This window comes from Stegodyphus dumicola, chromosome 12 (genome assembly GCF_044657685.1).
Source record: "Stegodyphus dumicola isolate Sdum_Otavi_A_Nest chromosome 12, ASM4465768v1".
Classification (NCBI taxonomy): Eukaryota; Metazoa; Arthropoda; class Arachnida; order Araneae; family Eresidae; genus Stegodyphus; species Stegodyphus dumicola.
The window spans coordinates 49,035,568-49,050,322 of NC_140779.1; the positions used below are offsets into that span (position 1 = coordinate 49,035,568).

Sequence of the window (14,755 nt, forward strand, 5' to 3'; positions counted from 1 at the left end):
AAATTATGGTTCAAAAGAAATTGTTTTAATCAAATACTTACCCGAAGAGGTACCAATCATATGCTACCGTGAAGTAAGTCATCTCTATAGGATTTAATGATTTGTGGATCAAGCCATCAGCCCAAAGTGACAAACGTAAAAGGGTTATGAAGAGTGGAGTCCTATCTATACCAGTAATGCAATGGACAAGGGCTCCCTTTTTGCCTGGGAAAATGACTTAATGTTAACTTATGCAGTTAGTAACAACTTTAACAGTTAGCTGATACATACAGATGCAATTAGCGAGATATTTAATTAGAAGTCAGCAATCATATATAGCACATCCTGATTCAATTATATTAATGAATTTCTCAAGAACTAAAACAATTTTAATACGAATATTTTAATAAATCTTAAATTACAATAAAAGATATTTAAGGTAACATTCGTTTCCTATTATATACATTCAACTGCAGTCTATCAAAACACTGCAGTCTTGATTGCATAAAATTTACTTCCAAATTTTTTAACATTAATTTATCTTCCACTTTCATGTAAATTCGTGATAGGGAAAAATACTGATGCGATACCAGAAATTCAGTTCAGGGTTTTGAAGCGTCTTAATGCATTCTCTAAAAAACTTCTAAATTCAGCAAGTTTCCAAACTTCCGCTATTTGATTCCAGGCCACTATTTTAATAGTCGAACCTCAATCCCGAACAAATTATATAAAAGAAAAGACTCAACTGACGACAAGCGTCTAGTTAGAAACATTAAAGTCTGTAAAAAATGTCTTTCCAAACAGTTCGAAGTAACTGGTAAACAGAATTAACGCTCGAGGACTTGTTGAAAGATTGATATTTTCTTTTGCTTAATTCCCATTTATAAAACCTGACAGCAAGTAACTTACAAAAATATGAATTCGGCCTGAAACCTGGAGAAAATGATCAGTTGGTATTGGAGGCAAACAACTCTGTTAATTTTAGACTTACTATACAAAATATTGCAACTATAAGCAAGACCGAGGGCTTTGAATTTACCAGTGAAGATAGGAAATTCCTAGAAGATCATAAACACAAGCTCAGCTAGTAACTGCAATAACTTTACAAATAGTAGCAAAAGACGACTGTATAGAAAATATTTCAGAGGAATGGAGAAAAATATTAGTTGTTCGACCTGAGTACGTTTTACAAAAAGTTGGTAGGATGCAAAGTTTCAGTTAACGATATCACCCACTTAAAGCAGTAACAAGCTACAATATATGAATCTTCAGTGACAATGTAATGTCACTTTAGGACATGACATTGAAACATTAGGAACATTTTAAACAAAGCTAACAAATCACATGGGACAAAAGTTTACTGAAAAGAAGCACAAGGAGTGTCAAGTAGGCAAATGGCCCTAAGATAAAAAAAATGCCCCAAGGACACAGTTATCAAATGCTTTCATAGAAAGGGACTTCCACACATATATTAGCGTCTCTTCTCTTCCTCAGTACTCCACGCTTATTCTGTTCACTTTTCTTAGTACAGATATTTCAAGATTACATTTTTGACCATCATCTCTGTAAACTAGAGAAAATAAAGGCTTAATATTGTGTTTATATTGTGGTGCAGTGGCCGAATCCACTACGTAGATCTAATGTAATCCAGGGTTGAAATAAACTTCTAACTCAAGTTCTAACAATAAAATGACTTTTCCAAAAATCGTTAAAAATTTCCATTCATGTCGTTGTGGAACTTGGATACATTCGGTTCCCCAATTTCAGAAATTTTTTAAATAGCGAATGTGCGCGATCAACAGCATGCACGAGGAATGTTAGTTCTAGCGGGTTAAAACACCTATAAATCTAGCAGAAAGGTTCTGAATTTTCTCAGAAACCACCTTCCTTTCTAACTGCCAAATTTTACTAACTCACGGGTGTCGTGACCTTCACTGAATTCCTGAGGGGGGGAGGAATTCCTCCACCCGTACATAACAAGGGTGTCCCCCCTCCCAATTCCTGTGAAAGACTATTTCCTCGGACCTTTGGAGTGACTTTTTAGGTTGAAACCATAGTAATTAACAAAGGGACCGCGTTGCAACATGATTTCTCCTCTGATGTGAAAGAAGTACCATTGTATCCGGAAATCGGACCCTCTGGACAACCAGGCAAAGAACATCTATGCAAACATGCCACAATATTTTTCTGTCTTAGAATAATGACTTCTTTTGCTTTTGTTTTAAGAGTTTTACGAAAAGTAATATAATTTAAGCAAGTAATATGTCGCCAAAGGACAAGCGACTACACCCATTACGAATCCATTACATCTATGAGAAAAAGTTTTCATGACGAACGACCTTCAGAAAGCAATTGTATTCATGAATTAAAGCTTCACCGTATCTAAAATATTATACAAGCAAAGTATGAAATCATTTTAAAGCACAAAACTAGGTTTATTCCCCGATTACAAATTACGGAATTATGAATTAAATTCCAAGTGCTTAAAATAGCATTAAGTAAATTATACTCACTTAAAGCTATATAGTGCAATAAGAGCAAAAGATAATTTTCAGTGAGAACAAGAACTTTCCACTCCTAGGAAATAAAAATACAATAAGATTAAATACATAAACTAATTATAATATAGATTAACATACCCAAATTGCAATAATATCTAATTCAAGATATGCAGGGAGTTGAAATCCGTTTCATATACTGGAGATAGATCTCAATGTGCAATGATCGAAGAGGAAATTTATACGAAGTCAAAATTATAAGAGCGATTTAACGAGGTTTATAACTTCGCAAGTTTTCTTGATGACTACGTATAATTTCAGCACATAAGTAGAATGCTTCATGAAGAAGCGTATTCGATAACTGTAGATATCTGCTTATATAAGCTGGATTACTGTGAAGGAATAAATAAATTTTCTGAAACTATTCTCTACAACGCTGCCATTCTTCATCTAAGACAGAAAAACCATCGAATGTGCTTTTATAATGTTTGCTAGTCAAGGCATTTTAAGCATTGAATTTAGCTATCAGATCTCATTCAAACTCGTAGTGTGAACAAATTTTTCTCGAGATGAAAATTCGCTTGAAATTTTCTTCAAAATTCATCCGACTGCACCTGCCTACACTACCACCACAACGGCGAATTAATATCTATCAATCAAGATGACAAAGACTTTCCTCAAGAGACAATGGCTTAATGGACAAATATTTCGGAAAATAGTTTACAATAGCTTCAATGGGCAATGTACATTGCAGCTATTGTAATTCCATCGTTTGGCTTTGAGAAAGGTATTGAATTTCTTATTAGATTGTTTTAAGGGAGCTTTACAGGCAGCTGCTAACGTTCTGACAGTTTAGCTAGTTCCACCTCTGACACCAATGTATATAGTTGCTCTGCTCAGATCGCTGTTTTGTATTTACAAAAATAGCGTGTATATTTTCCTACTTTGAAAATTTTGCATGTTAAGACTAGAGCATATGCTCTAAAGTCTGCCTTTAATATGCAGATTGGAATCTTTGTGAAATCATTTGACTCAAGCAACTTAGACGGGAAATGAATTATTTGGGCGAATGCAAAGGGAAGCAAGTTAGATTTCCACAGGTTTTAAGAATTTCATGATCGTTTCCATAAACCTGGAAAGCGACTACACCCGTTGCGAATGCATTTTTCTGCCAGAGATCCCGATATTGTCGACATGGAACAAGTAACGACTTACCAAGCTACTACGTCGCCTACACAACCCTTCTGCGGACAACTACAACCCTCGTGCGGACACTAAAACCCTTCTGCGGACACTTAAAATAAATTCAGAGTTCTCTGGGACAACTGAAGACTCAGAGCCGTCGAACTCTGGTAGTTAAACGCAGAATCCCCATCCAGTCAGGAAAGAAAAAAGACGTTCAAAATCAAACCAATGGACAATCGAAAGTAAAGGACCAAATCACTTCATGCTCAATATATACCGTTGCCTTATTATTCGGAAGATATGCTCGACCAAGAGATGGCACACGAGATTGCCAAGGAGCAATTTTAGTCCTCCGCAGGCATCGCAACCAATTAGGGACTGTTGGACACAGCAACCTTACCCTCAGCCAAAACAATTCCCAGTCTGGAAAATCTAGACACAGCCAAACACAAAGGGGCTTCCAGTAACCTGACTATAAAACGTTTCACATTACAATAGACTTTACCCTCATCTGGAAGCAAATGACGAAACTTCGAGGACGCTTACCAATACAAAGAAACATACTTTCCGACTACCAATTTGTCAAAGGTTTTCTCACCAGACTTTAAGCCCACGGAAGTAATCATTGAAAAGAACATCAAGTATTTCACACAGAGGCTATCTGATTAAAAGAAACCGAAGATAGTCCCCCGAAATTATACTCCGCGACTGAAGTTACAGATGTACTCGATTTCGGTTTATTTGCTAATAGCAAAAGCACGCTAGTGCTGTCTCCCTAAGGAAAGGTATGCCTTCGTGGAGAATATTCTAAGGGAATTAGCTATTTTCACATGAAGAGAACCACGACGACACTCATGCAGCCATTCCATTTGCTTGCAATCAAACCTAGATCGGAACAACCTATGTTCAGAGACTTCGTAACCCAAATCTTGCTAATAAGGAAGTGGAAGACAAGGAACACTAAATTGTAAAGCAATTAGTTTTGAAAAGCTGTATTCGTTTTGAAAAGCTGTATAACTCGGCCACGTATTCCTTCACGTGACATGAAACGTCAGCACATAATACGGAGGTATAACCTACGAAATTTTTCGGAAACTTTCCACTCCTCTCCATCTCATGATCGAGTCTTGCCCCCAAGAGAAATATCTACACAGCTATTATCCAGCTAATTTTCACTTACTCCTGACCTGTTTGGGACCTGCAAGAAAAATGACCTGAAGGAAATAAAAGGTCTCAAAAACAAGGTTTTGAGGATAAACACTGGTGCTTCGTAAAGATCTGAAAATTGAAGCTGTAGGATTACCTTAATTTTTGTTTCTTTCTACACCAAGGGTGCACTCAACAGCGCAGAAAATTTCATTCAAAGTTTGCTCTATGAAATTACCCCAGAAGACGTTTTTGTTTGTCTATATGCACCGCATCTTCTAACATAATTAGATTCATTTAAATATGCAGAACCCTTCAGTTTCATGCAAGTAATCTAAATTATGCAAATCATATTATTGTATATATTTCATTAAAGTCATACCATTTCTTTACGGTATTGTTTTGAAAGTACAGTATTGGCGCATTAGTGTCATGACAATCGTGTTTGATAACACAGCTTACCAGCTTGAGACATTGCACCAGTTTCCCCGCGAAGTTCACGTGAGCTGAGATCTCAACCATCTCATTTTCAGACTTGCACCATATCTCTGGGTTTCACACTGTGCCTAAAGTTTCTTTCCTTTCTAAATGTTCTGGGAATTATGTTCTAGAAAGTATTGTTATGCAACATTAAAATCTCGCACGTTACTTGGAAGTCTTAGGTTCTCTGAAACATCTTACAAAAGAAACAGAAATGAAGGTAACCTTTGCAGTACCTCAGATTTTTTACATAATTTTACAGATTTTCAGAAAGGCATTCCAAGTTAGAGATTTCTAAATTATTTCAGAAAGGCTTCTAAATTATTCGAAATTTATGCATTTAAAGAAATACATTAGTACGCTATTTCTCGAAGGAAAAAGTAATGACGATAGAATTTAAAATGGCTGCAAGGAAATTTTATAAAAATCACAATCAAAACAGAAAATATTAATCGTAAATTCGTAGTCATTATCAATTAAATAAAAATCAGATCACGTATGTTTATATTAAATTTAACTTGGTATTTTGAAGTCATTTCAGAAGTCAAACACATCCAAGATTTCTTTGTAGTAATAAGGTTATCTGGTATTAATATGAAAGCTTTTAAAATATTTCAATGCCTGGTTCGAGTAATTCATAAAGAACTTCCTAATTTTTAACCCAAAAATTCTTGCATTTCTATTCTTGCATTTCCCGGTAACAGCTTACTCCGGCTAACAAGTCAACTCAGTAATTTTTTTACGGTTAGTAAAGGCGTCACTTTAGTGAGGTATCCCTCCAACTATCCAAAAAAATTTTCCCGATAGTTCTCATTATGAGGTGGTATTGTGAGAAGCTTGTGGTTAAATAAATCTAGTAGCATAAACAAGAAACTGTGTGGCATAAAGAATTCATTAAAAGACAATCTCGTGTGGAAAATTTACGAGCTAAGATGTTAGATGTTTCATTAGAAGATAAGATTACAAGATTTCGCCTCATTTGGCTATTACGTAAGTTATTTTATCCACTTTGATATTAAAATGTAAAATACAAAGGGAAGCAGAACACTATCAAATTAAATATATCTACATTATAAATATATGTCAGTACAAATCATATTTACCTGGTAATAACTAAAGTCTATCCTTGGAGGTCTTATAAAATCATCGGCAGGCACATGAAATCTGAAGCGACGCCTTCTCTAAATATATATTGAAATTTTAGATTATACATTTTTGTTCAGAATAAAAATATTCAACATACCTAAATGAGAATTATAAAGGCTAGAAGAGTGAATTATAAATTGCTCTTTTATACAGTTTATCAAGTTTATCTTCATCCTTGCGTTAGTTTAGTAAATCGTCATGATCCATGGTACCTTTCAGTTGACGGAGTCATTCGTGAATATGCACAATGTGTAAATACAACTAGTTGATTTTACATCATAAAGTGTTAGCTGTGAAATGACGACGTACGAATAACAGGGAAGAATGAATATAAAGAAACTAAAGGCAAGAGACCAAAGTCACAATAGCACTTATGGTAAACGTTAGAAAAAATGGAGGTTTCTCTAAATACGGGAAATGAAACTTTTTATAGTGCGTTGAGTTGATTTTAACAATTTTCCACTGTATCCTTACACAGTTATAGACCCCTTTCTAAAATGTTTTTTTTTTAACTGATTGAATTAAGTTTGTATATTATTTTCTCTTCGTTTTTGATAAGAGTTTTTTTGTTCATCATTTAGTTAAAAGTTTCGTCAAGAGCCATTTTCTCCTACTAAATAGCTTTCATACAGGGTTGTACAAGTTGTTCTGCGTCGAGACACATACCTCGGAAAATGCTGGTGATAATTATATTTAGCTTTGTTGTTAGAATATATTTAAAGGCTTCGCAACAGACTTCTTCATAAGCGGATGGTTATCAACAATTTTACTTCAGAAAAATTAAATGCAGTTCGCACCTATTTCGAGTATTCGTTTGGATTGTCTATTCATGTACATGTAATGATGCAGTATTTTCCTTTATGATAAATATTGTTATTAATTTTGTGCTAGATATGTATAAGGTACTTCAGACTAAAAAGCAATCAGTGATAAATTAGAGATGTTTACGTACATTTAGAACAATTTTGAAAATAAAGAATTGAAAAAGAATATGATTGGTTTTAGAGTGTGAAGTTCCCTTAGTAATGTGGTGTTTGCTACTCCTTCGGCAGCAGTGTCCGCTCACTCATTATCCAATTCCTACACTAGCTGGAAGCAATGAATACAGCTTTGAGAGACCGCATTCATAGTAGGATAGTAAAAATGTTCTGCTATTGGATTCCTTGGACTGACCCCGGCTATTGCTGCTAGACTAGAGGAAGAGCGAGTGTAAACGTGCTTGGAAGCGTTTAGATAGTTTCTCATAAAATAGCAGTTTGCTCTAATAGCAGTTAATTGAGCTTGGAACACTGAATTTTCCAACTCCTAGTTTCAGTTTCCACACATGAGTCTACGTCACCCTATAAGAGAACACATAACTAACTCTTAGCGTCTTCTACAGTTTTGGAGCTATCCTTATATACATCTTCTAGGCATTGATTTGCAGTGTTCTGTTAAGGTGAATGATCTCGACAAGATTATGTTCAGCTGGATGGCAGGGGAGCTGAGGTTTTCGTTGCTCAGTCTGTATTACCTAGAATTGCCCTTAAAGATTCGTTTCGTAGCATGCTGGAAACATTTAATATAGTTGGCTTATTTTTCGACATAAACCTAGTAGTGGCATGCGTGACGTAATCTGCAAAGTTGCTGTAGTAGTACGGTACGGCTTGCATACAACAACCTGTTGATTCCATTTATGCTGTCAGTATTTTTCCAGATTACTGATGAGTATAAAACAAGTTGTACCATCCACTTGAAACTGAAGTATTGATGTTTATTGCTGTACCGATTGGCGTTGGCTTGAATCCCTGAGAAAGCATCAATGTTTATAAGCATAGTGTTCTGTGCGCCAAAAGAGTAAAAGATACAAGAGCCTAAAATCCTCTAGTGTAGTCGGCGGTAGGGGAAGGTGATAGGCGCCCCTTAGACTGTCTCACGAAGTCTTCAAACCTGAAGCGGAGATTAATAGCTAGGTCGGCAGAATTGCACCTATACTACCAGAGGTGAATAACTAGGGTCCCATCTCATTTATATTTGCACCTATGCAAATGTCGTTGCTGCTCTAACCGGTAAAAACTAGGAAGGCTAGCTGCTGCATTAGATGACATAGGTCGAATCCCAGTAAAAGCATGGGTGTTTATTGTTGCATAATGTCCAAGGAATAAGACATTTAAAATACTGGCTAGCCTAAAGTCCCATAGAAAGGCTTGACAGTAGGGTGGGGGGGGGGAACCCTCGAATAGGTGCACTGTGTTCTGCATCAAAACCGTCATCTGGACAGGTAGTGTGGTGGGACCATATTTGTAAATTTTCAACATCCTTTCACTACTCTCATAAAAGTGCTTCATTTACTGTATTGGAGGAGTTTGATGTATAAAATAGTGTTTGTTTTCATTCATTGCACATTTTGATAGGTAATTTTGATTTTCGTAAGCTTTTAAACAACCATTTTTGAAGAAAAATAAAATACATTTCTTTTCGACTTAATTAGTGGAATATTATTGCTACAAGAAAAATGCACCAGAATGTCTAAAAGAATTTTCTGATAGCATCGCAATTTAGTGTGTAGTGACTAATATATAGTATATTTTTAAGGTTTCTGGTATGTGTCTTGAATGGTTTAAAAATTAAAATAAAAATCTTTAGAACATTTTGTAAGATACAGGAAAGACCTTGTTGAACTCTACTACTATGAATAAAAACGTTTAAAAAGCACAAAAATATTTGACATTTGGCGCCGAATAAGGTACGAAAAGAATCCAGAATCATCGGTCCCGACCAAGTGGTGTCAGAAAAGTGAAATATTAGAATAACGTCTTAAGGTTAGATTGTTCTTACCTTTGCATAGAATTATAAAGTGTACAAAAAGTGCTAAAGGCAAGAAGTTTACATTCTTTATGTTAAAATGGATAAAATGAAAACGTATTAAAAGGCGCGGAGCTTTTAGAACATCAGTAACTAACATTGTAAACAAAGCGGATGATATAAAAAATAAAAGCGATACTGAAAATTTACTAGGTCTTTAGAATTTTTAATTGAAAAAATAAAATTTATAAGAAATTGTATCTTTGATAGAAGATGAAACGTAACTGAAATTTAAAGTTCTATGAATTATACGGATGGAATAATTTTATGTAAATCTAAATAAAATAAAAAGATAAATAGATATTAAAAACCTAGTTCTGAAAACAAAACAAACTCGGATATTAGGTCAACTGAATATAAGAGTGAAAACCATATTCGCCTTCCTAAATTAGAGATTTCTAAATTTTATGGTGATGTCAGTCAATAGACAAGTTTTGGGGAATCGTTCCAAATCGCGATAAACGATAATATTGCCCTTTCCAAAGTAGAAAAATTTAACTACTTAAAATCCTACTTCAGTGAAACCCTACCGCCAATATTACAGAAGATTTTTCATTATCTGAAGGAAATTACGATGCAGCAATACAAATTTTAAATACTAGATTTGGAAAACGATGTTATAATTCCCATATGCAAAACTCGAAATCTCGAGACTTTACCGATCAAGTGACGTTTTAAAATTAATAAAATTACATGATACTATAGACATTCAAGTCTTTCTTTAAATGTCAATCCCGAAACTTGTATGTTGATCCCAGCTTTATTTAGAGTAATTCTAGCAGTTTAAGATTGAAATGTAGTCATAGGAATGATGAGACAAGTTTTGATATAAATTTATTTCCTCCAAAAAGAATTACAAGCTTGAGAGAGAACAAACGCGTTTAATAAAGATATAATGGCTGTACAAAATCAAAAGTAAGTTTACCCCCAGAAAGGTCTTACGAACATATGTAGATAGTTATCAGCAGCATATAAACTGAATAACGAGAAGCCTTACACTGTATCGTTCGTGGATAAAAGTTTATTGTTTGATTCATTAACCCACGACACAGGAAATTGTTCAGAAATTGACATAGGCTCGAAAAGAAAAAATGAAAGACAGGGTCAGTATTGCAAATTTTTCGGCAAGAGGCATATGGTAAAAGATTACAGAATAAAAATTTCTGCTATTAATTACGCAGTAAACCTCATCATACGTCTTTGAAATTAAGAAAAGTAAAATTTCGAAATTTATAAACAATGCAGTAAAACCGAAAATCATGTACCAAATGATGATTTAATGAGTTTGGAAGATAGGTCTAACAAAATTAAGTCATTTTGGTTCTTTAATTACGGTACAAGTAGAATGTCATTATAAAGTGTTGAATGCTAAATTGATACTGCCACTCGGATCAGTATTATAAAGACTACACTTGTACAAGAGTATTGTAGAAAGCCACGTGGAAGTGCAATATTAAAATCTGCTTTTGGACAGAAGGTTAATGCACTTTTAATAAATGTAAATTTAGTGATGAGTTCACAACCATATACAGTATACGCACCTTTACAGTCGTAAGTGTTACAGCTGATAATCTAGTACATGATTTACTATTAAGTTTTAGTGCTAATAACGCACCGATTGCTTCTAAAGGTAAAATTTGGAAGTTGTGTTAATACTACTCTGAATGTTTGAAATTCAACGGTCTCATGATGATACTCCTGTTAGTTACGATGAAGAGGATGATCCAAGTGATGTACTGCAAGCTGGTCAAAAAACTGAGAAAGAGGCCGAATATTTAAATGACTGAAAGGCCAAGAAAAGACGTTCCAAATGATGTTAAGGAAATGCCATTTTTCAGAACGTTTTGGAATTATCCAAACCTACAGAAATATACCCGAGACTATTTTAGAGAAGTCTAAAGGAAAATATAAAAATGATGAGATCCCGACTTATGAAGAAACAGATATTGCAGTGCTGACTGATTATGAAAATGATGTGTAAAAGCAAAAAAAGTTTGAACATAACTATAATTTCTGATATGAAGATCCGGCTTCAAAATTCATTAAACGATATTTAAGGATGATTGGAAAATGTCTGAGAATTGTTTATAATAAAAGAAAGATCCCTGAAAAAATATATTGAAAGAAAAAAGGTTAGATTTTAGATCGGAAAAAAGGAAACGTTTGAAAGCTTTGAAAAGAAAATGACTGAAAACTTTTAAAGCTGAAAGAAATGCCTGAATAACATGAATTGAACCTTTATGAAAATGATACTGAAAGTGATTTTGCTCCTGAAAAACATAACCAGAAAACGAGAGATCTTTTTATTGATGATTCTTATGCTATTCAAGAAAGATATCCAAAATTTATATACGGTGAGGAATTCTATAATGAAGCCTGGGACCATTAGATTGGAAAAAGTAAATGTAATGAATGCGGTTAAGAACAGCTTGAAGTAAGCGTTTCTGAAAAATCATGTGTGGAAGTTACAAATTCTAAGTTATTCTAAATCTTGTTAAAGTAATTTCTAAACCAGTTTTGATCAAAATGGCAAAACGTTTGATGACTATTTGGATGAGTATTATAGATTAGATTTTGAAGATGTAATAAGTCAGCCATATTCAGATATAAGAAGGTAGTGCCAAAGGACAGACAGTTTACGAAATTCTTGTAGCTGATGACAGATTTAAATCGTATGTTTTAAGTACCTATGTTTGTATTAATATATTCTTTTTTAGATATTGTTCATTTAGTCGATTTCAAGTATTAGTTTTAATTGCACTGTTTGAGCACCCACTTGAATAGGGAGGTGGGAGACACTGGCATCCTCCATGAAGAATGAGGACGCCAATGCCATCGAAATGGAGAAAAAGCAGTAAAACGGACCACGTGAAACAATTACGATTATTATGTAGTACTTCAAAAGGGGTCACTCAGAACACTGAATGGTTTAAAACATTACAAAAATCTTGAGAGAAGAGATTTGTAAAATACATGAAAAACATAGTTGTACTGTATTACTCTGAATAAAAACGTTTAAAAAGCATAGGTGTATTTGATGTTAGAGGCTAAATAAGGTATAAAAAACAGACAATTATCGGTCACGACACATATATAGAGTGGGCAAAAAGTATTCGGAATTGTTTACAATTGATCCTATTAACTAATAAAAGTAATGCTTGACAATTTTCGCTGGATATAACAAACATAGGAAGTAATAAGTACACAAATGTAATGAAACTCATTTTAACGAGTCTTCTATACAAAATATGCAATAAAATCGTAAATTTGCATGTCAAAAGTATTGGCAAAGTTCTAACTACTATGCAAGTTTTATTATGTTGAGGTCACATGTTTAGACTGATAAGAAACCCTGTTAGCATAATGTCTGCAGTACTTTTTTAAAACGTTATTTTGTTAATACTGTGATAAAATGGCTTCGAAGTCGAAAGGTTTGGGAGTTAACGTTAAAAACGTGATTATTCAGCTCAGAAATGAGGGTCTAACTTATCGTGCTATAGGACTACAACTGAACTGAATAGTTTATTTACTGTTCGAAGAGTTGAAAAACGTTCAACGAGACAGGATCGACAGAAAATAAGATTAGAAGTGTACGGCTTCTAGCATTTTCTGCAAGGGAAAACACGTGGCGTTTTCAAAGAGATAAAGAGAAATCCTAAAATAAGTGCACCCCGGTTAGGCAAAGATATTGCTAATACTTCGCATAAAACTTTTAGTGCACAGACTATAATAAATGTTTTTACATGAAGGAATTTATTATGGAAGGCCAGCTAGAAAGAAACGTTTTAATTTCAGAGATAAACAGGAGAAAAAGATTTTCTGTTCTAAAACTCGTCTGCTAAATCAATAACATTTTGCAAAATCTCATTAATTTAACAGATGAGTTGTAGAATAGAGTTATTTTCTCCAAAGTATCGAAGTTCAACATTTTCGGAAAAGATGGACGACAGTATATGTGGAGAAATCCAAGCTCCGAAATGAAAAAAAAATCACTTAACACCGACTGTGAAATATGGTGGAGAGATCGCCGTAGTTTGGGGCTGTATGGCCGCACACCATACAAGCAGAGTTGGTAATCTGCTTTATTGATGGTATTATGACAGCACGTACGTACGTTGACGTATTGCGCCATAATTCAAATTCAGTGCCTCAAACCTTGGCTTAGGAACATCATTTGCATTTCGGCAATGCAATGACCCTAAGCATACAGCGAACCTCACCTGGGAGTAGTTTCTCTAACCCCTCATCCGCATTTCCAGTTAAAGACACCGCCTCAATCATCCGATTAAACATTTATGAAAATTGAACGTAGAAGTCAGGAAACAAAATTTCGTGTATAGATTATATTAAGCTTATACACCTGCAAGAATGGCACAAAATTCCCCAATAGTACAACCAAGACTTTTCCCAATAGTACAATGGTTTTCTTTGTGAAATAGATTAAAAAAGCTGTTTAAATGCAACTGGTATGAATACAAAGCATTAAATTTTGTTCCCACATTTTTACTGTATGATCTTGCCCAATACGTTTTGACAAGCAAATTTACGTTTGTTGTACATTTTGTGTTAAAAATATTAAAATGAAAGTGTCGTTAGATTTGTACGTTTACCTCCTGCGTTCTTTGTGTCCAGCATTTCCTTTATTAGCTAATATGATAAATTAGACAATTGCCAATACATTTTTTACCCACTGTATAATATCTTTTTAATGTTTCTATTATATATGTGCTCAGTAGCTGAATACTTCTCAAAAGTAGCAAACCGAAAAGATTGTGAGACAGTCCAATTCAAAATCAAATGAATCAACATCGTTTTGAAGTTTCTCGTCTCTTACGAAATCGAGTCCGCCACATTAAAGGAAGATATTTAGAGAACGGTCAAAATTTTCCATGTTTAGTGTGTTTCTTATGCACGCAGGCTGAAGAGTTTTGACACCGATCTCCTTCGAAATCAGATGCCTCTACGCTCCGCATTTTCCCAATGAATTACATTTTCCAGAGTCTAACGTATTTAAAAAAGGGCATCCTACTTAACACTGCTGGCGTTGACTTTCATTTTCTGATACGAATGAAACCTCATCCTGCGCAACTGTCTTTTCAATTCTCAGCAAGCCTATCAATCACGAGTTTTAAAATTTTGATTAGAAGACATCTAGGTTTGACAGATCGACTTCAGATGGTGCGTGCAAATGCCATAGTAAGCAGTCGAGCATTGTCCTGGTACAAAACCAACATTTCTTTAACAAGTCCGGTAATACCTTTCTCATCCCCAGGCAGATGATTTCAAGACGCTTTCGTAATAGTTATTCCTTATAGTCTGCCCAAGAGTGTGTAATATGGACAATGTAGTGGATTACCTGCCAAAATGTATTTGCGTGTAAGCATCCTGAAGGACCTGTACCCCTGAAACACTAAACCATAGTCTGAATACGATGAAACACGCAACTATAATTTCAAGTTATATCCCTATCGTATATA

At 34.5% G+C, this 14,755-nt stretch overlaps 1 protein-coding gene across 4 annotated transcripts in view; it reads right to left on the bottom strand.

The window, feature by feature from the left end:
* The window catches only part of LOC118200564 (phosphatidylinositol-3,5-bisphosphate 3-phosphatase MTMR14-like), a 46,862-nt gene that overhangs the window by 12,014 nt on the left and 20,093 nt on the right, over positions 1-14,755 (bottom strand). For all 4 annotated transcript variants that reach the window (XM_085827711.1, XM_085827710.1, XM_085827712.1 and 1 more), the window contains exons 10-12: positions 6,392-6,469; positions 2,493-2,556; positions 42-204 (exon numbers count right to left, since the gene is read on the bottom strand). In XM_085827711.1, coding sequence (XP_085683837.1) covers positions 42-204; positions 2,493-2,556; positions 6,392-6,469 — 305 coding nt within the window. The remainder of the gene's footprint in view (positions 1-41; positions 205-2,492; positions 2,557-6,391; positions 6,470-14,755) is intronic.